The 26,740-nt window shown below is 46.1% G+C and overlaps 1 protein-coding gene across 2 annotated transcripts in view; it reads right to left on the bottom strand.

Annotated features, from left to right (window-relative positions):
• Positions 1-3,920: 3,920 nt before the first annotated feature.
• The window catches only part of PLPP3 (phospholipid phosphatase 3), a 79,063-nt gene continuing 56,243 nt past the window's right edge, over positions 3,921-26,740 (bottom strand). Inside the window, exons 3-6 of one of the 2 annotated variants that reach the window (XM_059689424.1) lie at positions 26,252-26,532; positions 25,792-25,849; positions 18,302-18,478; positions 3,921-5,836 (exon numbers count right to left, since the gene is read on the bottom strand). In XM_059689424.1, coding sequence (XP_059545407.1) covers positions 5,714-5,836; positions 18,302-18,478; positions 25,792-25,849; positions 26,252-26,532 — 639 coding nt within the window. In that variant the 3' untranslated portion in view covers positions 3,921-5,713. Of the gene's footprint in view, positions 5,837-9,610; positions 9,638-18,301; positions 18,479-25,791; positions 25,850-26,251; positions 26,533-26,740 lie in introns of those variants that run through there. The other variant, XM_059689425.1, reaches the window with a different exon arrangement.

The raw sequence follows: 26,740 nt of genomic DNA, 5'->3' as shown, positions 1-26,740 counted from the left end.
TTTTTTCACATGGATATTTCTCTCTGTCTTTCTCTCTCTCTTCCACTCTAAAAATCAATGGAAAAATATCCTCGGGTGAGGATTAAAAAAGAAAAAAAGACTGGAAGACTAGTAGTAAGGGGAGTCTTGGGGTTTGGTCTCACCAGTTTCTCCACTAACTTGCTGTGTGTCCCTCTTCTCCCACCAACAAGTTATTTTGCCTATCTGGACCTATGTTCCCCTAGATTTCAAGGGGAAATTTTGGACTCTGGCCTTCAGTGTTTCCCTAGTTGTATCATGGGGCCCACAGTTACATTTCCACTTACAGCAGAATACTGAGAAAGTGTTGAGCTAGTCCAGGGGCCTACATGGGGCTAGTCTAGCAGCAAAAAGCAGCTGAGCTTGGTGGCAGTAAAGGAAGCCACAAGCCACATGGGTTTATTCTCCAGGCCCTGAAACCAAACAGACTTTGCCTGTGGACTTTGAAATTGTCTGGGACCAATGACTCTTTCTTTTTTTCCATTTTCTCTTTTGAACAAGAATATCTGTAACTGTTATTCTATGCCTGTCCCATCATTAAACTTTTGAGAGCAGATACCTTGTCCCTTGAGTTTCACAGGTTCATCGATGGATATCAATTGTGTCTTGGGATGAATTAAACTCAAAACCTTATCTTTACCTGATTTAGATAATGTAGTTTGGATGGTGAGATTTGGGACTTTGGAGTAGAATGAACATTTTGGATTTAGAATTGATGCTGTAATGTGTTGAGATTTGGGGTAATGTTGCCATATTTTGCACATGGACCAGAGGCTGTACAATGGTAGGCAGAATAATGACCCCCTCAAAGAAGTCCAGGTCCTCATCCCTGGCACCTGTTAATATATCATGTGACATGGCAAAGGGGAATTAAGACGGCAGATGGAATTCAGGCTGCTAATCAGTTTACCTTTCCATAGATGGGCTATCCTGGATTATCCGAATGGGCCCCATGCAATCACCAGGGCCCTGAATGTGCAGGGGTGGTAGAAGTGGGGAAGGTGAACCAGAGAGAGGGCAGAGTGAGGCCTGGCCCAGTGTTGCTTGGCTTTGAGTTGGAGGAAGAATGCCAGAAACCAAGGGATGCAGACGGCCTCCTCAAACCGGAAAGGCCAGGAAACAGCTTCTCCCTGGAGCCTCCAGATCAGTAAGATAGTAAATTTGTGTCCGTTTAACCCACCAAGCTTGTGGTATTTGTTAGCATAGAAGTAGAAAATGAATACAAGTCCTGGCTTGCAGTTTACTCTTCTAATATCTTAGACAAGTTGTTTTATCTTTGCATTCCTTAGTATTCCTTATTTCTAAAATCAATAATGATAACTGCTATAAGGATCAAAAGTGTCAAAGTGCCAGGCACATAGGTGGCTCAATAAATGTGAATTTCCAGGTCGCCCCCTCCACTCCTTCCAGGTTGAGGAAAGATGGGGAAGGAAATGAGGGGCCACAGATCATTCTTAACAGTGCACCTCCTTCCTTTAAGGTTGTCTGTGTGAAAGTCACCCTCCTGAGCTCCCAAACACACCTTATCTAGCAATGCTCCTTATCTGCCTTTGGGGACCCACAGCTCCCCCCTTCCTGGTGAAACCCCTCTTAGAACAAAACTGCCCTTTAGAGGAGCCTGAGGTCTGATCTTTTCAGAGTGCAGTCAAGATGTGGAGTAGGTGAAAGCTGCATTCACCTCTTCCCATGACCACATAGAAATTACAACTGAATTATACAATGATCAACCTCGATAACCATCTGCAGACTAGCTGAACAAGTCCTATAACTAAGGATATAAGAAGCCACTCTGAGACTGGTGAGAGAGGCAGAGATGTGCATGGGGTGACCCTGCACCCATGTGTGGTGGTTGAAAATTGGAAGGGATCTCAGCTGCAGAGGTCCCCAAAGAGCAAGGGGTCTCAGCCCCACACCAGAACACCCGTGCTAGGCAAAGGGGCCCACATAACATCTGGCTATGAAAAAGCAGGGATTCTGTCTGTCTGGATGAGAAGGAAGGCTGCTGGAAACCCAGGCACCCTCTTAAAGGGCCAGCACACCAACTCTCACTCCCAGGCATTCACCTTGGGTTCCATAGGAGAGTCAGAGGCTTGAGGGGCACCACAGACATACAGGGAGAAACTGAGTTGTTTGGCTTGGAGGCGAGGTCCGGCAGGGCAGGCACCATTGACCCTGGGTAAGCCCTCCCCACCGCACAACAGATCATTAACCTGCGTTAGCCTAGTGAACTTCACTAGATCCACATAATGGTTCAGAGGCCCCGCCCTACCCAACTCAACTTCTGATGCTCTACCTAGCTAGGTGAAAAGGGAAAGTGGGCTTCTGGGCTCCACAGGCCACCTACCACATAGGGCCACCCTAACAAGACTGGGAGTCAGCAGATCTACCTAAAACACAGAAACAAACAGAGAGGCAGCCAAAATGCGGAGACAAAGAAACATGCTCCAAATGAGAGAACAGGAGAAATCGCCAGAAAAAGAGCTAAATGTAATGGAGGGAGCAATCTACCAGATACAAAGGTCAAAATAATGGTTATAAGACTGCTCAAGGAACTTATGGGAAGAATAGATCAACTCATTGAGAACTTCAACATAGATAGTAAGCATAAAGTAGACATAAAAATAACCAGTCAGAAATGAAGACTACAGTAACTGAAATGAATGAATCAACAGCACATTAGATGAAACAGAGGATCGAATGAGTGATTTGGGAAACAGGGTAGCAGAAGACACCCAATCAGAAAAGCAAAAATAAAAAAATGAGGATAGTTTAAGGGATCTCTGGGATAATAGCAAGCATAACATTGCATCATGAGGGTACCAGAAGGAGAAAAGAGCAAGGGTTACTTATAACAGCCAAGATATGGAAGCAATCCAAGTGCCCACCAATAGATGAATGGATAATGTAGTACATATATATAACTGAATATTACTTGGCCATAAAAAAGAATGAGAGCTTTTCATTTGCAACAACATGGTTGGACTTAGAGGGTAGTATGCTGAGATAAGTCAGACATAGACAAAAACTATATGATTTCACTTATATGGAATCTAAAGAACAAAATAAAAACAAACAAAACAGAAAGACTTGCAGATATGGAGAACAGCTTGAGGGTTGCCAATTTGGGGGCTGAGGAAAAGGTATTAAGTACAAGTGGTAGTGATAAAACAGTCATGGGGATGTAAAGTACAACATAGGGAATATATTCAATACTATTGTAATAACTATGTATGGTGCCAGGTTATACTTGAATTATTGCAGGGATCACTTTGTAAATTGTGTAATTGTCTATTCACTATGCTGTACACCTGAAACTAATCCTATATAATAAAAGCCCAATATGCAAATCAACCGAATGGCCGAACCAGCGGAAAGACCTGTCACTATGATGCACACTGACCACCAGGGGGCAGACGCTCAATGCAGGAGCTGCCCCCAGCCCACAGGCCCAGACCAGTGGCAGCGGTGGGGGTGGGGCCAGCAAGCGGGTGTCACCAAGCCTGCCAAGGTGGGTGCCAGCGGCACCCCCCCCCCCCCGATCGCCCCACTGGTGGCCCCACAGATAGGACCTGATCACCGGCCAGGCCTAGGGACCCTACCAGTGCAGGAATTTCATGCACCGGGCCTCTAGTATAAAATAATACTGAATGACAACTGTAATTGAAAAAAAAAAAAAAAAGAGTCTGAGATGAAAGCTTGGCAAACAGGCTTTCAGAGATAAAGAACAGCTTTGACATCTGTACCCATATGATGTCCATCATATTTCCCACTGAAAGAACCAGGAGTTGGTGCCTTGAGTTAAGACAAGCCCATTCACAGAGATGGGCCTGCTCTTCCCCCTCCTCTCACCCACATACCCAAGGCAAACATCCCTCAAACATGCCAGGCTTCCAACTCCTTAATTAGTTGTGTTATGAGCTTTTATTTAAAAAGCACATTTAATACAAGTATAGTTTCGCAGATACAAGTTTTCACTTTGTATTCTACAAAAGTCTTTGAATATTATTCTCTTTACAAAATGGAACCTTACAAAAATACTGACAATTTAATGTTTTTATACAGTTTTCTCTAGTTGCAGTTATTTCTTTTATTGTAAAACAATGTCTACCACAGAACTACAATATTTTAGTTGATATTAAAAAAATTAACTCAATGCTTTTTTAAGCAGCTAATGAAATAACACAGGTCGAGACACAGTTTATAATCATAGTGGATATAGCTAAAATTGTTTCAGAAATAATATTTTACATAGTTACTTTTAATGTTTTATACATTATTTATATAATATTTATATATAAAAATCATAGCTTGCTATATGTTGAAATGACAGGACGGCTTCTGTGGTAAAGATGTGCTCGTGGTTGATCCTTGTGGTTACATTTAGCCCGGTGTGCATCTGAGATCTGAAAGCATTTCTTCCTTCCTCCTTTCCTCAAAGGTTCAGTAGAAGGGGTCCTGCCTACTGCTTAGAGTGGACCTCACCTGGGAGGACGGATACAGGATGAAAACTCTCTACGGAGATTTAACCCATGTGTTCTGCCCAGCAGAACCTACCAAGATCTGCCCTAGAGATCAACCCCAAGACAGTAGTGCTTTACACAACTTAGCAAGAGCGACTCCCTCAGAGACCCTCATCAGCTCTGTTATCTGGAAGGGCAACCTCTCAGGCATGAGACCGTCTGCTACTCTGGCTCATCCTGACTTTGAGTAGCAAAAAGGTTGGTTCATTTTTCATTCTTGCCCCTTCACTCCCCCATCTCGTGTACGGAAGGCTGCTTTCCATCAGCCGGCTGCAGACCATGCCTTGGCTCGTCTCCGGACCCTCGCAGGAAATCCCGATGGGCACAGAGCAAGGATTTCAAGGGGGAAAGCAGTAACCAAAGCTAGCCATTACTAAGAGCGTGCAAGTGCCCGGGTGATTGATATACGTCAGCATCCTGCAATCCATGTTTCAACAACACAGGATGATGTGTCCAAAGAAGACAAATGAGGGCCTGGACCCTCGATCTCTTCTGAAATTGTGCTATTTGTGAAATTCACTCATCCACAAAGAGTCTCCTAATCACTAATGTGAGGGACTGTGGTGTTGGCCGATGGGCCAGGAAGTGGGTGATAAGGCTTTAAGTCTAGGAATCTGGATTCAGGATCTGATCGTTTGACGAAGCATTTGCTCTGTCTCTGTATTAAACAACAACAACACTTAAAAACAACAACATCCTGAACCAAAGTCACAGTAAAAGATAGAGTGGTGTGGACAGAGAGATGCAAGAGGGGAGTCTCCCCCCAATGGCTATTTTCTTTCTTCAGTGCTATTTCTGGCATCACGTGCTACAATGTGAATTTGAGCTTTTCTCACAAGCCTGGGACACATCTCAGGTCACAAAGGTGACCGGCAGACTCTACTCAAAACCTTTTAGTGTTTGTTCCAGAACAAGCCCGTGTTCACTAGAACATGAACACTTCAACCAACTGCACATCCAGGATTCTGGCACTTGGTGTTAGTTTGCTGTTGTCTCCACATAGGTGAACACTACCTATTTTGGAAGGCCACAAAGTAAGACTTTTTTTTTTCCTTTGTAAAATCAGTTGGGTAAAAAGTTTTTCCCTACATTCTACTGTCTGATGAGATTGGAGAGCAGCAAGACCTTGCTGTCAGCAGTCATTTTACAAGAACAGCTCAGGAGGTGGGCGGCGCCTACACCATGTTGTGGTGATTGTTCCTGTCGATAATGTCCACAGGTGAGAGGATCTCCTTCCTGATGGGGGGAGACAGGGAGAGTGCCGTCTTGGTCTTGAAGAGGTCAGACACGAAGAAAACCTAGAAGGACACATCAGAGATCCAAGTCAGAAATTGACACCTGGGGTCTGGGGACAACAAAGGGAAGGTGACAAGAGCATGGACTTCCGGAAAAAGGGGGTCCCAACCCATAGATCTTTGAATAGGGAAGGACCCTAAAGGGCATGCAGTCCAACTCTTACTGTACAGACAGGGAAACCGAGGCTCAGGGAAGGGCCATGATGTGCCCCAGGTTGCACAGCCATGGTAGGAATAGAGCTCGGTTCTGTGGACTCCCAGCCCACTGCTCTGCGTCTTCAACCCCCACTCCCTTATTTCTCAAGGCAAATGAACAGCAATGAAAAATAAGTTCCTAAACAAAGGAAGCGGGTCCAAATGGGTCAGTCATTAATCCGTGATCATTTCCCTTGCCTCACAAAGGACTTGAGGGTGTAACCGAAGAGACTGGCCACTAGGAATTCCTATCAGCAAGAGCTGGAGTAAGGAAGTCACTGTGACTACTTTTCCTGGAAGCCCAGTGATAGCAAAAGTTTGACGGGGGTCAAGAAGCTAGGGTTTGTTGCTGAGGGAGACGGCAACTAACCCAGAGGAAAGGTCAATGAAAACCCTCCTATCGTTCCACGCAGGTCCTTCCTCCCTCTGAGCTCCGACCTCACTGGGTCTCTGTGGAGTCACTGAGGAACATTTACTGAACACCCACCAGCAAGGGGGTCAGGATGGCGCAGGTGTAGTTCCTGTCTCAATTAGCTTCCGATGAAAGATTCAAGAATTTGGTGAGTTACCAAAGTAAGAAAAATTTATGCTTTGTATTAGATGGCAAAGTAAACACAGACATCAATTTGAGCCATTTAGCAACAGGAGTTTGTATTAAGTCACCATAAGCGGCACCTATCGGTCATGCCATTTAATAGGAAACACATGGCTGGGCTTCAAAACGGGGAATGAAACACTTTCACAGTTCCTCTGTCTAATGGCTTTCTGGATGGAAAAGTCTTTGTCCTGCAGAGGGTAATGTTCTCACGATTAATGATGGCACTGTGACTCATTCCGGACACATTCTGGGCAAGAAAATAAAGTTCTTCATAAAACTTCACCAACGTCACGGCTCTCGCAGCCAGCGACTGGCCATACGAAGGACTTGGGTCATTTGTGGAGCCAATTGCCACAATGTCCCTTCTGTAGTAACGCGACAATTAGCAAAGTGCTACAAAAATCACAGCAAGAAACTGGTGACGCTGACTACTCCAGGAGGACTGGGTGACTAGAAGACAGACTTACCGGTCACCATAAAACCCTTTACCTCCTTTGAATTTTGGACCCATGACACCAGTTTTTCCCATATATTTATAAAAAGAAAGAAGGCCAGGCTATTTCTATGCTACTATAAGAAGGTAAAATAGCCTAAAAATGTAAGATTTTAATACACTGACAGCCTCAGTGCTCTTGAATGTACCACTGTACAAAGGAAAAAATTCGGCTTTGTGTCCCTGTCCTTTCTAAGGAGGTATGGCCAGGGAGAACTGTGACCCAGAAAGGTTTGTCCCCTAGCCAGAGCCACACCTGGGAAGCAAGAATGAAAAGATCAGTTCAGCCCTAACCAGTTTGGCTCAGTGGATAGAGCATCGGCCTGTGGACTCAAGGGTCCCAGTTTGATTCTGGTCAAGGGCATGTACTTTGGTTGTGGGCACATCCCCAGTGGGGGTTGTGCAGGAGGCAGCTGATTGATGTTTCTCTCTCATCGATGTTTCTAACTCTCTATCCCTCTCCCTACTTCTCTTTGTTACTAATGTTGTGGCCTCACCCCATAACCAAGAAACAGAATTTCTGGAGGATGAGGCCCAGAAATCAGGATTTTAAAAAGATTCCCAGGTGATTCTAATGTGCAGCCAAGGTTGAGAACCACTGCTCTAGACTCCTGTTCAGGAACCTGCACAAGTGCTCAGACAGAGAAGGAATTTTCACCTGCTCACATAAGGAAACACTAGCAAACATGATTTAAGTTAAAAGTGCTACACTTTCCAACTGATAGGTACAGAGCCTGTGTCCTCACCTCTGCCTGGAAATCGCCTTCCCCTCCCTCCTTCACTGTGTCCAGAGGAAGGTTTTGATCAACCTCTCCATCGCTGGCTTCCAACTCCACTTCTTCCCAATAAGGCTCTGTCCCCGCCCATTTCTGAGAGGTCTCTCCCCAGCCTCCATCCCGTCTGCTGAGGGCAAATACAGCAGGGAACAGTCTCTCCACCCCACAACATAACACCCCTTCCCCCTTCAAGATCCTGACACCACTTTAAGCTACTGGCTTATTTCCCAATTTAATTTTCTCAGCACATATTCACTGCCTACTAAGGCTTCCGTTTCCTAACTGCAAGATAGGGATAACATGAAGGTTAAGGACAACATTGTGCTGAGAAGACCTAGACCTAGGCCTGGTACAGAGTTCAATCAAAGGCGCTCCTTTCTGTAATTCCCAAAGTAATGACTGAGCCAAAACTTTGCCAATCAGCCTTTCTTCCTAGCTGGGAGGCTTCTTGAGGATGGAGCCTTGGACCTACTCACCCTGTATCACCTACAGCGCTCAGCATTAAGCCTTGCACACAGCAGGGGCTCAACAAATGTTTGTTGTTAAATTTCTAAACTCCTCTCTACTGAAGCAAACACTCCGGCCTTGGATCCTATCAGCACACAAAACGCCTACGGACTTCAGGGGAACCACATTCTCACACGCCGCATGCACACAGCCAAGCGGCAAGATGAAGAGCGGGGTCTGGTCCAGCAGAATCCCTACCCCCCACCCCCCTGAAGCAGTATTTCACGTTCAGCCTGGCTTGAGGTTACACAAACACTTTTTTGGGACTCTGAAACATGATCCTGTCAAGACTCAAATAGGGCTCAGTCTTCCTAATGCTTGGACAGCAGAACACAAAAAGGACCTGTAAGAGCGAAAGTGTCTCGGCTTGGAGCCGTTCCATTTCCTGCAGAAGACCATCTCCACCCAGAAAGAAAACTCAGAGGCCCAGGATGGGGAGGTTCTACATAAAGTAGGCAGCTCTCTTAGGTCTCCCAGCCCCAGTCCCACTCCACAGATCTCCCCGGAAGAAAGAGCACATCAGACAACACACAGTCTCAGCAAAACATAAAATCTATATCCGAAGCACCAAGAAGAGTTCTAAGTTAAACTGCTCTGACAGATGCTTTCAATTCCATCCCTCCTTTGGTTTGCATTTTATAAACTGTTTTCTTGCAAAATGCAATCAGTAAACACTTACTGAACATTCACTCTGTGCCAAGTCCTGAGATTATAAGATTAAATTATACATAAGGCAGTGTCCTTTGCCCTCCGAGAGCTCACAGGGCAACGAGGGTGAGATCTAGGTAAACAGACCCCTACGATTGCGTTGTTGTAAGGATTATGATAGGGGGAAGCCAGGGTGTTAGAGAAGCTTGGAGAATGTGGCATCTAACCCGGGTTGCAGGGGAGGTGAGGGCCTTAGGAGACTTTCCCCGGAGGAGGTATAGTTGAGCTTAGCTTTGAAGGATAAGTAGGAGTTAGCCAGGTGGTGACTGACAGGAATGTTGTTCTAGGCACAGGGAGCAGTGTGTGCAGAGGCTCGGCAGCGAGTACGGCACGTTCGGGAGCTGCGGGAAGCTCAGCATGGCCAGCGTCAAGCAGTCGACTAGGCTGGAGAGACAGCCAGGTCTTCAGAAGCCTCCTAGGACAATGAGGGAACTCTGGCCGTATCCTCTTGGCCTTTGGAGCCATTGTCAAGGCTGAATCAGGAGATCAGCGTGTTGGGACGACTTGCACTAAAATCATGATGGTATCTAAGATGGAGAAGGAGTTAGAGAGCATGAAGGCAGAGGCACCAGCCCGGACATTATTGCAGAATCTAAGAGAGGATGAGTCTTGAACTACAACCATGCAGTGCAGACAAAGAGGAAGAGATGTGTGGTGTGTTTTGTTTGTTTGTTTGTTTTGTTTTGTTTTTTAAATATATTTTTAATGATTTCAGAGAGGAAGGGAGAGGGAGAGAGAGAGATAGAAACATCAATGATAAGAGAGAATCATTGATTGGTTGCCTTCTGCACATCCTCTACTGGGGATCGAGCCTGCAACCTGGGCATGTGGCCTGACCAGTAATGGAACCGTGACCTTCGGGTTCATAGGTTGATGCTCTATCTCCTGAGCCTCACCGCCTGGGCAAGAGATGGTTTTTGAAATGCTGAGACAGCGCTGCAGTGGGTAGAGGGGTGTGCTTGTATGCTGATGCTTTTCTCTCCACTTCTGTTTCCACCTCTAGAAATCTTTGCACTTGTTCCCATCAAAACTCTTAAAGGTTGGGTAACTATGCTAGTGTAAAAGGATTCTAGCTCTGCTTCTCTCTGCCTTCTAATATTTCAGCTCCTTCTGATACTGGCTTGGGGAAGTGGTTCCGCCCTCCTCCTGGGTCGGTACGGCAGGCTGTTCTGAGATCGGATTTACTTAGGCACCAGGACAATGCAGCCCTTCCACCAAGAGCAAGACCACACAGACAAGGACACTGTGGGCCGGAGGGTCCCGTTCATTGTGATGAGGAGCTAGGAAATGGAGTGCCCTTGCCAATGACGACTATCGGTATGATACCATCAGTCACTGCCTCCCACTCCCCACCCAACACGCACAGCCCTGCTCAAAGCTTTGCCCTATGGAGCGGGACAGACTTGTCTTCCAATCCAGGTTCTGCCACGTTCAGCAAAACGCCTAAATGAGGGATACATTCCCTACCTCAGAGGTTTACTCTAAGGATTACATGACATAATAGGCACAAGGGTGGCATACGTAGTGCCTGGTGCCTAGTTAAAGGTTAATAAAAGGGAGCCATTGTATGAGGCCTGTGTGTTCAGCACCTACCTGCACAAAGTCACTTCTCTTCCCTTCTCCTAAGTGTGGAAAGAGGAGAAAGGAGAGAAAGAACTAGAAAGAAGAAAAAGGAGAAAATAGGAGTGATTGAGAATATGAATGAACACATGAAAACCTGTACAGATTCAAGCTGGCCATGAAGATCACCTGCAGATGGGCGTTTTCCATAGGACAGAGGACTCGCTCTCAAAGGCCTATCATTTCTGGGGCCATTCTGGAGAATGAGTCAGCACAGTCAAAACGGAAGAAGCTCCAATGTCTTGTTGCCACATTCACCCACTGTGACGATGCCAGCCTCCCGGGGCGCTCACAGCCCAGCCCTGCCGGGCTGCTGAATGGAGCTCACCAAGGATAAGCTGCCAGAAACAAGAAGTCCGTGGAAGCCCAGTTTCTGCGCCCATTGCTGTGAATGGCCACGTCAGCAATTTCCGAGGGTCATTTTAAGGGCAGACTATGACAATAAAATTGTCCTTGAAAAGTCTCTGGAGTCCCTGAGTGTCTCAATGCCTGAGAGTGTGTACGTGAACTCCCCGAAGGAATCGGGTCTTTATTCCTTGGGATGTTCACACGCTCCTGTGGGGCTTAGGTGCCAGCACAGAGCAGAGAAGCATAAAAGCAGAATTCTGGAATCTTAGAACCAGGAGAAAACGAAGAGTTGTCTATTCCGGTGTTTCTCAAAGTGTTGTCCTCAGACCATCTATTTCAGAATCAGCTGGATGCTTCCTGGAAAATCAGATTCCTGGGTCCACCCTGGACCTACTGGAAGGTGGCCTGGAACCTGAATTTAATAAACGCTACCGGTGTTTGCTATACACACGAAAGTCAGGCAAACCATTAGTGGACGGTTTATAAAATTGACTAGATTGGCTCATATCCTAGATCTGCCATTTCATGGACGCGTGTCTTAGATATATATATATATATATATATATATATATATATAGATAGATAGATAGATAGATAGATAGATAGATAGATATAGATAGATATATCTTGTTATCTTTTTGAGAGCAGCTCCTTTATCTGTAGGCTGAGCTTCATTAAACCTTCCTGGAGCCACCCCTATCTTCTCCCGTTGGCACCCATACTGAACTGCTAATGACCTCTATCTTAGCTTGAGGCATAGGCTTTCATGCAGAATGCCTTAAATGCCATGCTAGGCTTCCCCTTTCGACTGTGAGCTACTCCAGGGGACGAACTGTGCTCAGAGCCCCGCAATTGTAGCCCCCGGTAAATCTAGCCCCTTCTCCCCTCATGTGGGGACAGACACCACGCACTGCTCCTTGTGCACATCCCCACATCTTTGCTCTGGGATTTCCTTTTGCATCCCACTCTAAAGTAATAAGCAATCTATAGATTAAGGAATAATTTTCTTTGTAGGAGAAAGTCTTGGGACCTGGCTCACCTCATGCTCTAAGTATAGTAAATGTCTAAAGAAAAGCCATCTTTGGCAGGCAGCCCTATATTTTTACTAAATGGGAGTTGAAAGCAATCTCTTTTTGTTTTTTAACCTCAGTGAAGTGCTCTCAGTGGCTTTGGGCCCTGGGAATTTATAAGGGAGCATGAGGGGTAGAAAGAGTGTCCCACTAGTAGTGAGGATCTAGTCCCCAAACTGCTACGGCTGTGTGACCCAGGCTAAGTCACACTCTTGTCTCGGCTTGAATTTATACAAAATGAAGAGGTTCATGACTTCAGCTGATGAACCTGCACTGTATTTTGTGCAAATGTTACTTAAAAATCTACCTTCCCATAGTTACTGTAAGGCTGAAAGAGAAGAATTTATGTGAAAACACTCCTAAAGGTCTATTCAAATCCTACTTCGGGTACCATCGCTTATGATCATCTTGCTACTGAGGGACATGAAGGAGGAGGTTAATATGAAGGACAGCTTGGAGCAGCAGAGGAGAGAGAATTGCGGGCAATTCTGAAGGTCAAGAGGGAGCTATGTCCTGCCAAGGAGACTTAGAGAGGCACTTCTAGGCTGTCATGATGAAGAGTTTCTGGTAAGAGGGACCCGAGGGCTGACAGCTCTATTGATGAGATTTTAGATTCAGCAGGAGACAGAGTTCAAGAATGTGGTAACCAAGGATGACAGGGGCTGGCCCAAAGCAGGGACCCCCACTCCCAGAAATCATACACTGTGCAGCTGAAAGGGTGAAGGGGACCATGATTTACTGAGCCCCCCTCTCCCATTATCCTACAAGTTCCATCATTTTGAATTGCTGAGGGTTACAAGATATACCATACTCTCATCCATCTCCAAGTCTATGTAATTCCTTCAGTATAAAATGCCCTTTCTTATTGTTTGCATCTCATAGAAAATGTCCATGCATTTTTCAAGAATCACCTCCCCAAGAAATTTTTTCTAGCCTTCTAACAGCCTCAAGGAGAATGAACTAACCCCTCTCTTGAGCCCCCACTGTCCCCAGTAGAGGGTCCCTCCTTGCAGCTGAGCCCTTCAATTGCATGTCTGTCTGCCCTAGATCAGTGTTTTTCAAACTGCATGTCATAAATCATTAGTGAGTTATAATATCAATATACTGGGTGGTCACCACCAGCATTTAAAAAAAATTAAATTAAAAATATTACAGTGTAAAAAAATATTATAGTGTATCACACATGATAGCTAAGTCTTAGTTTGTGAAATATTTTAGTTATGTGCAGGTATCTCCATTCGGTTTTGATGTAAAAATGTATTTATTGTGAATTATGGTCAAGTTTGGAAAGCTACTATATTCTAACGAAGCTCTTCAAGGACCAACTCTTTTTAGTGCAAATCCTTAAACCTAGTACTTAACACATAATACACATACTATCAATGTGTTGCATGTGCCAAGCACGGTATATCTCTCATTCACTGAATTCTCAATCCAAAGATCGTGTATTTCATAGAATGGGAAAAGGTGGATGAGAGGAAGTGACTTGCCCAACCAGCAAGTGGCAGGAGTAACACTCCCCTTTCTGAGTCTCTGCCTCATCATCCATCTCATCCATCTCGGCAGGGGAATGCAAAGGAGACTTTAAAAGGATGCTGCAAACCATGGAATACTCCAAAGACACTTCATCCTCTACTGGGGGCCAATGTTTATCTATGCCTTTGCTTCCTTCTCTCTCCCACATCCACATTCCTGGCACCCCTGCCCACCTGGGAGTGGGGCCTGGGTTGGCAAAGAGCTAGGCGTTTGCAGGGCCAGAAAAGATCTGGGAAGCCATTTCATCCATGCCCCTGTGCCTAGGTAGAGTAGAATAAATCCAAGGGGAATAGGTGGTGATATTTTCTGTTGGGGAAGAAAGAGATCTCACAAATTCATGGCATAGACCAGTGGTCGGCAAACCACAGCTCGGCAAACCGCAGCCCGCGAGCCACGTGCGGCTCTTTGGCCCCTTTAGTGTGGCTCTTCCACAAAATACCGACTTCTGCGCATGGGCCACGAAGTTTCAATCGCACTGTAAGTGCACACCGGCACGTGGTATTTTGTGGAAGAGCCACACTGAAGGGGCCAAAGAGCCACATGTGGCTCGCGAGCCACATTTTGCTGACCACGGGCATAGACCAAGCATGCTTTTGGCGCTTACTATTCTAGTCCTTTGAGATAGAAGCAAGACCCTGAGATCTGGTTCTACTCTGCCACTGTGCGTCCCCGGGCATGCCACACACTCTCCTGTACCCCAGCTTCCGCTTGAACTCTTCTTCACAGTCACATCTCTTTACTTCACTGGGGCAAAGACAAAGAATGCCCTCGCCCTTCCCTACATCCTGGAGGAAGACAGCAGCACACAAAAGAGCGACTAGAGCAGAGCCCCACCCCCCGGGAGAGGAAAACCAGGAAAGACTCTGCTGGGTGTTTATGAAATTCACCAGCAGCTGCTTCCTCTGCTGAACCCGCAGCCACGACAGCCTGGCCCTGCCCCGACCCCTCCCAGGGCCCCATAATTTGCCATCTGTTAGGGGGTCAAAGGAGGAGGTGACCAGAAAGGAAATGAACTGATGTCTGTCCCCTCATCCCAGTCCCTGGAGTGGATATGGTGAGTCCAGCTGAAGGGATCACACCTTGACAGGGTGACTGTGTGTGTGTGTGTGTGTGTGTGTGTGTGTGTGTGTGTGTGTAGGTGGGAGGGGGACTGAGAATGTCAGCATGTGCCTGTGTTTACATGGACCTGTCTGTGTGTGTCTGTGGTTCTGAGCGCAGGTGAGACATGGAGAGGATGGATGTCTGTGGGTCTGAGTATGACTGGATCTGCCCTCTGGGTCTCTCTGGGCACTGGCTAACATCATCCTGTGTACCTCTGCCCTCATGCGTGAATGTGTACATCAGTGTGTGGGCCCATCTGACCCTACATGTCCATATCTTCATATTGAGTCCATGACGCCGGGTAGGTTTTCTGTCTGTATTAGGTACTGTTGTCTTCTCTCTCTGAAAAGGATTCAACTAGTGAGCAGGGGGAAGAAGCCGAACCCACTCCTGTCTGGCATGTGATTGTTGTCTAGACACGCCTGCTCGCTGTGACAGGGCTTACTCCCCAGACCCGTGTAAAAGTGCTTGGCTGTCACGGCCTGTTGCTGAGCTCCACAGTGACTAAGCCAACATCCTAGGGTGATGCACTGCACTCACGGGGGCTCAGAGACATGTCATGACCCCCAGTAGAGGCCATCTTCCTGGGCATTTCAGCGATTTGGTAACATCTGAGAGAGCAAGTCCAGCTTAGTTACTACAGAGTCAGCGAGGCCACAGACTGTGGGAGAAGGTCACAGAGCTACAGGGAAACTTGGCTCAGAGGGGAAGTGTCTTGCCTGAGGTCACAAGCTAATTCCTCACTCATTCTTTAACCGATGCTTACCAAGCACCTATTGTGTGTCAACCACTGCGCTAGGTGCTGAAAATGAATAATCAGAAAGTTAAGCCATGGAGTCTGCTATTAAGACATCTGCAATTATATTGGGGAGACAGACATCTGAGCAGACACTTATGATAGAACCAGGCTGAATACCACATGCAAAGGGCCACCTGGGGGCACAAGATGTGGCAGACCAAACAATGGCCCCCAAAGATGTCCTGTCCTAATCCCCAGAACCCATGACTATGTTATCTGACGTGGCAAAGTAGACTTTGCAGATGTGATTAAGATAAAGATCTTGAGATGGGAGAGATTACCCTGGATTATCCAGGTGAGTCCAATGTAATCATGAGTCCTCTAAGAGAGGCAGGAAAGTCAGAATCACAGGAGATGTGACATGGAAGCAGGGGCCAGAGAGAGCGAGAGAGAGACTTAAAGATGCTACCCTGCTGGTTTTGAGGATGGAGGAAGGGACCACAGCCAAAGCATGCAGGCTGGCTTTAGATCAGCGGTTCTCAACCTGGGGGTTGAACGACCCTTTCACAGGGGTCGCCTAAAACCATCGGAAAACACATACAGCATTACATATTGTTTTTGTGATTAATCAGTATGCTTTAATTATGTTCAATTTGTAACAATGAAATTGGGGGTCACCACAACATGAGGAACTGTATTAAAGCGTTGTGGCATTAGGAAGGTTGAGAACCACTGCTCTAAGATGCTGGGAAAGTCAAGAAAATGGATCCTCCCCGGTGCCTCCAGAAGGAACGCAGTCCTGCCAACACCTTGATGTTAGCTCAGTGAGACCCATTTTGAAATATCAAACTCGAGAACTCTAAGACAGTGGATTTGTGTTGTTTTATAGCACTACATTTGTGGTAATTTGTTGCAGCAGCAACATGGGAAACTAACACAGAGGGTTTCATCAGAGATGAGGGAAAACTGGGACTGTGTAACACCAACGGGGATGACTGTGTAAGAGCTCAGGGAGCTGGAGAGTATTGACAAGTTCCGTGTGCCTGGAGAGGAGTAGGAGATGAGGCCCTGAGAAGAAGCTGGGGTCTGACAGCACTGGCTCTGTGTGGACCCCCCTCCTGGCTTCTCTACTTACTAGTGCCCACACCCATGCCCCACTGTCATGTCACATGGAAGGATCGAGCACGGAGCCTCCAGAACAAGCTGGTCAGTGACAGCCACTCCCATCAACAGCTGCTCTCCCAATTTCCCTACCCCTAGCCTTGACTGGAAAAAAGAAAGGAATGAACAAAACCACCAAAACATCCAGTCCCTGAGGTTAGAGTTCCCGTGCCAGGCTGGCATGCAGCTCAGAGGCCACTTTCGTTGTGGTGCCCACTTGGATCGCCCCAACTCCCCGCCCCTGTTCTTGCACACTGCACTGAGTCCGGCCCTCGCCTGCCCATTGAAGTACCCTGTTCGTTCCGGTCTCCATTGCAGCCCCACACGGGACTGTAACTCCCGTGCTTGGCCTGAATTGGAAGTGACTAGACTGGGATTTCCTTGGGAGCAAGGCCTGTGTCTTATCCATCCTCTGTCTTTAAGAGAATGTCCTTAGAGTGTTCTCAGGAAAGGGAACATCCACTCATTGAGTCTAGCTTCTTGCTGCAAGGCATGCATTTATCTACTCTGAGCTAGGATCCCTGAGAGGCCTTGGTGAGACAGGGAGAATTATATATTATACATGGGCCTGCCCCCAAGGAACACACATTCTAAAAGGAGGAACACCAACAATTTCAACACAGATAAATGCTCTCACGGGAGGGTGAGAGGTTATTGTAGGGGGACGTGGGGCTGCAGGCAGGCTTAGAAATTAGGAAAGGACAGGGGCTGGCCCCTATCGCTCCATTGTTCATGATTCCTTCCGTGAATGAGCAAGGGTTATACTAACAACAGTACAACCTATACACGCATGGTGCTTAAACATCCAGCCATTACTGGATTCCTGCTGGGCTAGGGGGAGCCCCCCTGAGAAGGGCCCAGAAGGCACAATATCAGAATAGCTGCTAGTCCATGTTTGCTGAATATACCCCTCAAAACTTTTAGCAGGCAGGAAAAGCAGATTCCCAAGGAGAGCGAGTCTCAGAGAGGGGGAGTACCGTAACCCACCCTCACTAGGATCAGCATGTGGAAAGGGCAACCCATTCACTTGGGGCAAATGAGAATGTGGCCCATCCCAAGGCCATTCTCTAGGGAGCTCTGTGACAGGATGGGTAAGGCCCTCAGGCTGGGGGAGGCCTTAGCCTTCACCAAACTCCCTCTTCTCCAGCCAACACTGAGGCTAAGGTCTGACCAAAGGTCACGGCGGGGCTGACAGAAGTTCTCCCAGAAGCTGAGTTCTACTAAACAGTAAGTGTCCACCAAAGCAGCATTTGAGTACCCTGAGTCAGGACTTAGAGTTGGCATGTGACCTGGGGCAAGTTTCTTCCCCTCTCAACCCGAAATGCCCTCAGAGATAAAGTGAGTTGAACATATTCTATACAATCTCTTCCAGTTGTGACATTCTGCCATTGTTTACGGAGCAGAGGATGTGCAGACCCTGTCGGATGAAAATGCACAGGCTTGAAAGAGGCGGCCATGATGCTCATTTTGCTGGAGGGGCCCCGGGGTGGGTGACTCCTCGGATACCAAACAGAGAAGAGGACCGAGAGCTCCCTGGCTGTGGTCCCTGAGCCGGAAATACTTACAAAGCAGCAGCCCAGGGCTTGCTTTCACACTGAGGACGAGATGCTACTTACTATGCAGCAGGCGACCAGGGCTCCTTGAGCAAATCCTGCCAGGACGTCGCTGGGATGGTGCTTGTGGTCAGATACGCGGGACAGTCCTGTGTAAAAGGCCATCATGACCAGGGTGAACTGCAGGAGGGGCCGGAGCAGACGAGCACCTCGCCAAGTGAAGCGGGCCTGAAGGTACAGCTGGAGGCGGGAGAGAAAGGGAACAGACACTAAGTCACTCACTATTGAGGGCATTATAGCGCCTGGCCGACACACGCTGCATCTGGACCTTGGGGTTGGCATCTTGTAGAAAGAGCATTCGACTTGGATATGACCTCAAGCCAGTTTTTTAAACCCTGATCCTATACTAAAAAAATAAGAAAAAGGGAGTTTTCAGAGGGAGATCAGCTAGAGTGAGCTGAGGAAGACAATACATGACAGTGGCCTTAGCATATGACTGGCACATACTAGACACTTAATAAATGTTTCATTTCCTTTTATTTACTTCTTGATTGAAACTAATTAAATAGTAACCAGGGTTACTAGAGGTTACTTTTCAACAAATGATAAGTCCTTGAGCGCATCTGTGCGGTTTCCTGGAGCCTGTGGCTATGCAATCCCTGCAGGGCCTGCCTCTCAGCACCGTCAGGGAAACAGAGATGCATGATGATAAGCAGGTTATGCTGACAGTCACGGGAGATGCCTGAGCGTCAGAAGAAAGCACCTTATCAGAGGACAGGTTCCTAAGTCATGGCTTGTGCCAGCGGATGTCGAATTAGAAAATACGGACACACAAATCATCCAGACAATGCCAGAGGACTTGCAGAGAGAGGCTGACAGACACTGGGCTGGGTGGGGCAGGAGAGTAACCTGAAGAAAAATTAAAGAAAAAAACCCACCTCTGGCCAAAGCAAAAAAGCTGAAATGACGTCAACTGGGCATTGTCCCCCATAGTTATCTTGCTGCAGTTTCCGTTCTAACCTCTGGGCACAACCCACTTTCCAGGTTCCTGTGGGAACTTGGGAAACGTGGGGGGAAGAAGCAAGGGGACAAGGGGAACTTCCGACGACAAATCAAAGCAAAGCCCTGGGAGAGGCCAGGAAAAAGGGGAAGAGGGCCGAGGGGAGGGGGCTGGCGGCCTAAAGATAGGCCTCTGCCCTTCCTGAGACAAATGGACACTTTCCTTTTGGTGGTCAGGAAAGACCACGCCAGCAGCCGGGCCTGAGAAGACAGAGGGTGGAAGATTCTGGAGTCACTCTTGCTTGTGTAGGAAGAGGGCCTAGCACTGAATCCTCAACTATGTTGAAGACTATTTGCTAAACAAGGGATGAAAATCAATGTGTGTTTTTTTTACATATAAAAAATAACCAGTTAAAGATCTAAAAGAGGTAAAATCATCATAATAACAAAGATGATTAAATAAGTAGTAATTATCTTACAAAACCTACATAGCTTTTATGAAATAAGGAACATAAAGGACAATTTAAATGGAGAGCTAGAATTTTATTTCTAAGAACACTTCACTTATGAAATTGAGTAAATTGGCATGTAAATTCAATCAGATTCCCATGGATATCTGTAAAAATTTGGAGAGGGAAAAACCTGGAAAAAAAATATTCTAAAACTAACTTACAGGGCCCAATCTATGGAACTAGGGAGAAATAAAATAAAAAATTAAATTAAAAAAAAAAACAAGCATTATGATACATGTGCTAAGGATACAAAATGAGAAGTTACAATTCCTGCCCTATGGATTATACAGTTGGGGGCAAGGGGAGCTACATGAAACAAAAACAAGTATACTTAGGGGTTTTATAGGAACTATGAAAGAAGTTGGGGTGAGTTACCAAGTGCAAGGGATATTTGACTTGAATCCTCAAGATGAATAGGTGTTTGCTAGGAGTTAAGGGGACAGTAGTGAGGGATATGTATTTCAGGCAGCAGGATGACTTAGAAGCCAGCAATCAGAGCTCCACAGCACTTCGAGTGGCTCAGTGCAGCTGAAGAGGGTGTTGGGGGCTGGTGAGAAACAAAGGCTAGAGGCAAGCAGAGGCTGCTCATGAAGGGCATTGGGTGTCAACCGAGGAACTTGTCTTTATTTAGGAGGCCAGTCTTTCCTAAGCCGTGCTGCATGGACTTTTAGGGGTCTTTTTAAAAAACGAATGATAAATGCTCCATACTAAATTTGTTTTCATCATTTACAATAATTAATTTTACAGGACATCTACCTATTGAATCCCTATTGAGAAATGTTGATGTAAGCAATGGTGAAAAATTAAATGGTTCTAAGCAAGGCATGAGGTACCATAAAAAAATAATCTACCATAAAAAATAATCTGCACATCAAAGGCTAGTCCCTCATTTCTGCTGAAATGACGCAACAGCAGATTCTACGACTATGAATCAAAGGCTCCCTTCCTTTGGGAACTTGTGATGGGGATGATGTTGGTGTAACTCCAATTCAACCCAAGTCTTAAGGACAATGGCAAGTTCAGGGAACAAGGAATTTGTATTGAGCCCATGATGGTCTGATCTCCCACCAGCAAGTCTTGTCAGTGGATGGGGTGAGATGGGTTACAGAAAGAGCACAGGTTTTCATCAGAAAAACCTCAATGAGCCTGGCTGGTGTGGTTCAGTGGTTGAGTATCAACCTATGAACCAGGAGGTCACTGTTCAACTCCCAGTCAGGGCACATGCCAGGTTGTGGGCTCTATCCCCAGTAAGGGGCGTGCAGGAGGCAGCCAATCAATGATTCTCTCTTATCACTGATGTTTCTATCTCTCCCTCTCTGAAATCAATAAAAAAAAACCATATTTTTTTTAATGTAAGAAAAACCTCACTGAGGCTCAGTTTTCTCACATGTATGATAAGTGTGATAACCACTTTCTTACAGATTGCAGTCCAGATCGGTGGTAATGCAGATCAAGCACCCAGCACCATATGCTGCTCAGTCAACAGATACCTTACTCTCTAACCATTTTCTTACCTTGGACCTAAGATTTTCTAATTTCCCTCAACTGAAAAATCAGCAGGTCTTCAGAAAAGGCTAATTCAAAATTCTCCAAAACTTCCCCCCGCCCCCTCCATGTAGACTTAAGGTCACAGGCCTGGAAATCAGGGTGGGGCAGAGGAAGGGTGGGTTTCCCAACCGGACAAGGCACACATCTCCCCTTCCACTGACTCACATACTTAAGGCTGGAGCTTAATGAAAGAAAAAAATGAGAGGAACTTGAGGAGAGAGGGAGAGAGACCAGTCATCAGCAGCAGGAAAAGAATGCTTATGAATGACCAAGGAGCAAGGGCCATGGGGAAAGACTCGCCTTGGGAAGCAGTAAGACATGGAATTAGAGTGGGAGGCGGGGGGAGGGTGGACGCACGGAAGGTTGTCCCCATCCTACACATTTATGGAGAAATGTCTTGAGATCTTCGGACTGAGCCTGGTGTCTGCAGCTGGAGTTTCAGGGGAAAGAGCAGTGGTAGTAAAGTGAGTTTGGGGGTGACAGCCCTGATTCCGGTCCTGGCTCTCCCACTCACTGTGTGATCATTTCTCTAAGCCTCCTCATCTTGGCAGAACAGCAAGCCTCTCCCTCTCAGGGTTGCCAGGACTCAATGAGACAATACGGGATCCTGCCTGGCATGAGATGGGTAGGCAAAGCACTCTCTCAGAAATCCACTCCACACTTTTGCCTTGGTAAATGAGATTTACGCAATGCCTGCACTTGATTTCAGCAAAACAAGTCAATTGCTAAACAAAGATTACACAATGACCTTCTACCCAGTGGCAACTTCTGATCTGAGAAGTAAGCTGGCAGCAACAGGCTGTGAGGTTGATCGAAGGACCTGATGACTCCCTCCATCCCACAGCTATCAAACTACTAATTAGTAGTCGGCAAACGCATTAGTCAACAGAACCAAATATCAACAGTATGATTGAAATTTCTTTTGAGAGCCACATTTTTAAAACTTACACTATATAGGTAGGTACATTGTTATTAACGTAATTAAGGTACTCCTAAGGCTTAGGAAGAGCCACACTCAAGGGGCCAAAGAGCCGCATTTGGCTCGCGAGCCGCAGTTTGCCGACCATGGTGCTAAGTGAACTGAATTTTACTGGTTCGTAGCCCAGTTCGCAGGAACCATTCCAGGCCAGAGGCGTAGACCTCACTGGGATCAGTAAGGACTTTCTGGAGCACCCTGCTCCCTTGGAAACCTGAGCCTGGGAAACTATGTGGGTCAGCAGGCTCGATTCACTCCCACTCCACAAGGGCAGGTACCCCTAAGGCAGGAGAGGATGTCAAACCTCCTGACCACAAGGATGTAAATGGACCGAACAGCAAGGGGACATTCCCAGAATCAGAATTCCTACAGGAGCTTCATCACAGTCCTAGGCACCCTGAAATGGCGGGAGCAGAGCTGGAGAGAAACCCAGAAAGCCTAAATCACCCTGACCTCTCATGCTGCTCAGCAGCTCCGAGGGCCTGACTGATCCACCTTCACATCCCTGTGTGTGGGAAGGTGTCTGGGCTGGAAGAATCTACTCCCTAACCATCAGTGTGATGTTGAAAAAGCAAATAGTGTTTGACTTGCAATCAGAGCAACTAGGTTTGAATCTTTTCTGTGCTTCGTACTAGCTGTCTGAGCACGGACAAGTCACAGTGCTTCTCTGAATTTCTGCTTTCTCATATGTAACATACAGAGCTTTGTTCACTAAAAAAAAAAACACACCCACATATTGTGAGCATCTATTCTATTCAAAACTCTGCAAAAGACACAGACATGAATAAAATTAGTTCCTTCATGAGAAAAGAATATAATTTTAAAGCTCTTTTCTTGTACTAACAGTTTCTTGCCAATTGCTAACACTGCTATTGTAGAGATGATGAAGATGACATCCTACCTACAATATGTGTTGGGTCGCCCCCCTCACCCATCACGTGTGTGTTAGTTCCTGGCACAGAGACCTCACCCCATGAATGGAGTTCTCTTCTTCCTGGCCTTCGCTTCAAATTCGGGGTCCTGTGGAATTCTAACAAAACTTCCTTAGAAAGCTCTGGCTGGACTCGATCTGGCTCCCCGGGTCTATACTAGCAGAGTTAGATGTGGGGTGAGTCACCCTCCGTTTTTGCTAAGTCATTTGTGTTTCATTATGTGATGATTTGCATACTGGTGAAACAGGTCTGCACTGTCCTCTCACTTCATTTCCATCACTCTGGGGACAGTTCTGCTGAGAGTGAAAAGGAGGCTTTTGTCCTTCCTTCTGTCCCTGCCTGCTCTCTTCCTGGAAGTTTGTCCAGATCGCTGACACCCAGAGGGTAAAACTTTCTCCGTTCTCTCATCTCCTCAAGTGGTTCACTCTTGGCTCTGGCTCATGTGCCTGGTGACTCGTCTACATGGTGCAGAACTTGGATTTCTCTGTAGGAAGTTATTCAACTACTTTCAGGACAAAAAAATAAATTTTTAGTTGACTTTTCTTTTTCTTCAGAAGGGAGTCAGCCCGGCTAATGTGGCTCAGTGGTTTAGTGTCGACCTATGAACTAGGAGGTAGGGTTTGATTCCAGGTCAGGGCACATGTCCAAGTTTCAGGCTCAATCCCCAGTAGGGGCTATGCAGGAGGCAGCAGATCAGTGATTTTCTCTCATCATTGATGTTTCTATCTTTCCCTCTCTCTTCCTCTCTGAAATCAATAAAAATATTTTTTTAGAAAAGGGGGAGTCAGATCTTATTTTCTGTCACTATCAGGGGTAGAAAAAGAAACTACCATTTTGGTGAGCACTGTTTTAGATACTGTGCTAGGTGCTTTAAATGACATAACCAGCATTGTTACAGCATTCTCTTAGGTTTGACACCATTGTGCCCATTTTGCAAATAAAAAGAACAAGTCCAAAAAAGGTCATGTCACTTGTTCAAGGTAACATGGAGTAAGATTTGTTTCTTTCTAAGTCTATACTCCTAATCACAGAACTACCTGGCTTCCTTAGGTAATTAGTACTTCGCACACCAAGTATTGGGATCTTATGTATTGAACTTCTGCCTTTGGAGAAAAGAGGGGACTACATCGCTGTCCTGAACTAAAGGCCAATCTGCATGGGACATTTGGAACTTCAGGCTCCTCCCATTTCACACTTTGATAACAACTAGGTCTGAAACACAAGTGCACAGCCTTTGTAAGCGTTATGTAGAATCTCTGACCCGCTCGTAAGCTAAAGGCACCTCACAGCAGAGTTAACGGCCCTTCCTCTGTGCTCTAACCCTTCAGTCTACCCTGGATCAGAGAACTTATCCAGTTGCTTTGTAGCCATGTACTTTTCAGGCTTCACACACAAAATGGCGCTCTTTCGATGTCCCCAGGTGCTCACAAGGTCTAATTATAGGTCAGTAACACAAGGAGGATGGAAGGATAGATGGAAGGAGGAAGGGAAGGAGGGAGGGAGAGAGCAAGGGATGAAAGGATGGGTGTATTGGTGGATGGGTAGATGGATGGATGGATGATGTAGAGAAAAACATCTGGCATAGTGGTGGATTCCACTTGCAAACAGCAATCTTGTTTCTACAAAGTTTCAGCAGACACCCCCAGAATCTGTGGATATGCCTCATGGGTATACCAGACCTCACTGCTCCAGGATTCTAAACATGCTGAACAAAACCTCAATGACTAACAACCACAGGCCAAAAAACACGGCTGTCGAGCCACTTCCCTGTTTCCTTGGTACCCGGCATACCCTCTGACACATAAACAGTTCTCACGAGCACCACAGTAAAGAGTCATTCATTCGGTAAACAGTTCAGTGAAGACGCAGCAAAGGTCTCCTTTACACCACACAGGCCCCTCGTGATCTATTAAGTCAGCGGTGAGGAGACAAAGTTCTGATTGCAACGGAAAGAAGCTTACAGTTTCTCTGGTGGATATATACAAAGAAGTGAATGGCGAGAAACTGGGATGAGAAACTTCCTTACACTCCCCAACTGGGGATCAAACCCACAACCCAGATATGTGCCCTGACTAGGAATAGAACCCGTTAACATTTTAGTTCACAGGAAGATGCTCAACCAACTGAGCCACTCCGGCTGGGCTGGTTTCTATAAATTTTGGAAATTACTTGAATTCTCGGAGCCTTTCTTGGTAATCCTTCCCCACAACAGAAATGATGTTACTTATGAGATAAGACTCCTGTAACAATCAACTGAGTTAATGGATTTTTGGAAAACAGTGCTTATTAATAAATTTATACAAAGTGTTTTCATCATTTTATAATTTCAAAATGGGTACTCAATGCTTATCAAGCAGATATGCTAACTATTATTTTTATTTGAAAAATGGAGAAAATCCTGGAAAGTAAAACAACTTCTGCTAAGGCAATGGCTGAGCTCAGAATAGAACTTAACTTTTCTAGCTAATCTCCTTTTCAAGGATTTCACTGTAAATCTGTCCCTAGCCAATCGGAGGGTTTCATGTACAGAAGGGATGTAAGCTGGGGCTGGATGCTAGACATTAGAATCAGAGGGCAGATACTTACCACCAAATACAGCATGGTGTACATGGAGAAGGAGGCGTGGCCAGAGAAGAAGGACTTCCTACAAGAGCAAGAGAGGGTCATGAGAGCCGTATTCACATTCCAGGACACATTTGACTCCTGTCTTCTCTGCCTATATTGTCACCTTGAGAGCAGCACTATTTGTTTATTTTTGCATCCTTGATGGTACTTTGGATGAGCTGTCTGGAACCTTGCAGGCACCCAATGAATGAATGATCAAACAAATGAATGAATGAATGAACTTACCTATACTATATCATACTTGTTTATTTGCATATCTATAATCATTTGTGAGTTCCTCAAGAACAGGGACTCTGTCATACTTGCCCATCAAACCCAGAGCACAGCGCTGGGCCTGGCACCTAGGAGATGCTTTGTATATGCTCACTGAACTGCCTGCATCAAACGGGCGCACATAGTGGTCATGGGAGTGGTGCCTCACCTGGCTTCCTGGACTTTGCTGTCATCGCCTCTGCATTTGTAGTTTTGAATGTAGCCCTCGGAGCAGTTGATGAGGCTGAAGTCAGGGTTGCAGACGCTCAAGAAATGAGGACGCAGACGTCCTATGGAGACTTTGGCAATGTCTGTGAAGGACTGGCTGATGGCACAGCCAAAGAGGAAGCAACCTACTTGCTTATAGAGGGCTGCCACGTAGGGATTCCGAATTGTGGACCGGGACTTCTCCTTCAGGTAATAGATCCGGTAGAATTCCCCTGTGATGATCTAAAAGGAAAGCAAAAGGAGAATTAGGCAGGATCAAGACCCATTATCAAAACTGATGCTGTAAAGGGTATTTAACAATGTAAGAGAATGTTCAGTACATAACTGCAAGTTATAATCTAGGAAACCCCAAGTTCTATTTAAAAGCATAAAAATACAAATATGCACGGGAGGAAAGTTCTAAGTGCTAACATGGACATCATTTCCCCTG

The sequence above is a fragment of the Myotis daubentonii genome, chromosome 3 (genome assembly GCF_963259705.1).
Source record: "Myotis daubentonii chromosome 3, mMyoDau2.1, whole genome shotgun sequence".
In the NCBI taxonomy this organism is placed as follows: domain Eukaryota; kingdom Metazoa; phylum Chordata; class Mammalia; order Chiroptera; family Vespertilionidae; genus Myotis; species Myotis daubentonii.
This window is presented reverse-complemented; position numbering and strand designations above follow the sequence as displayed.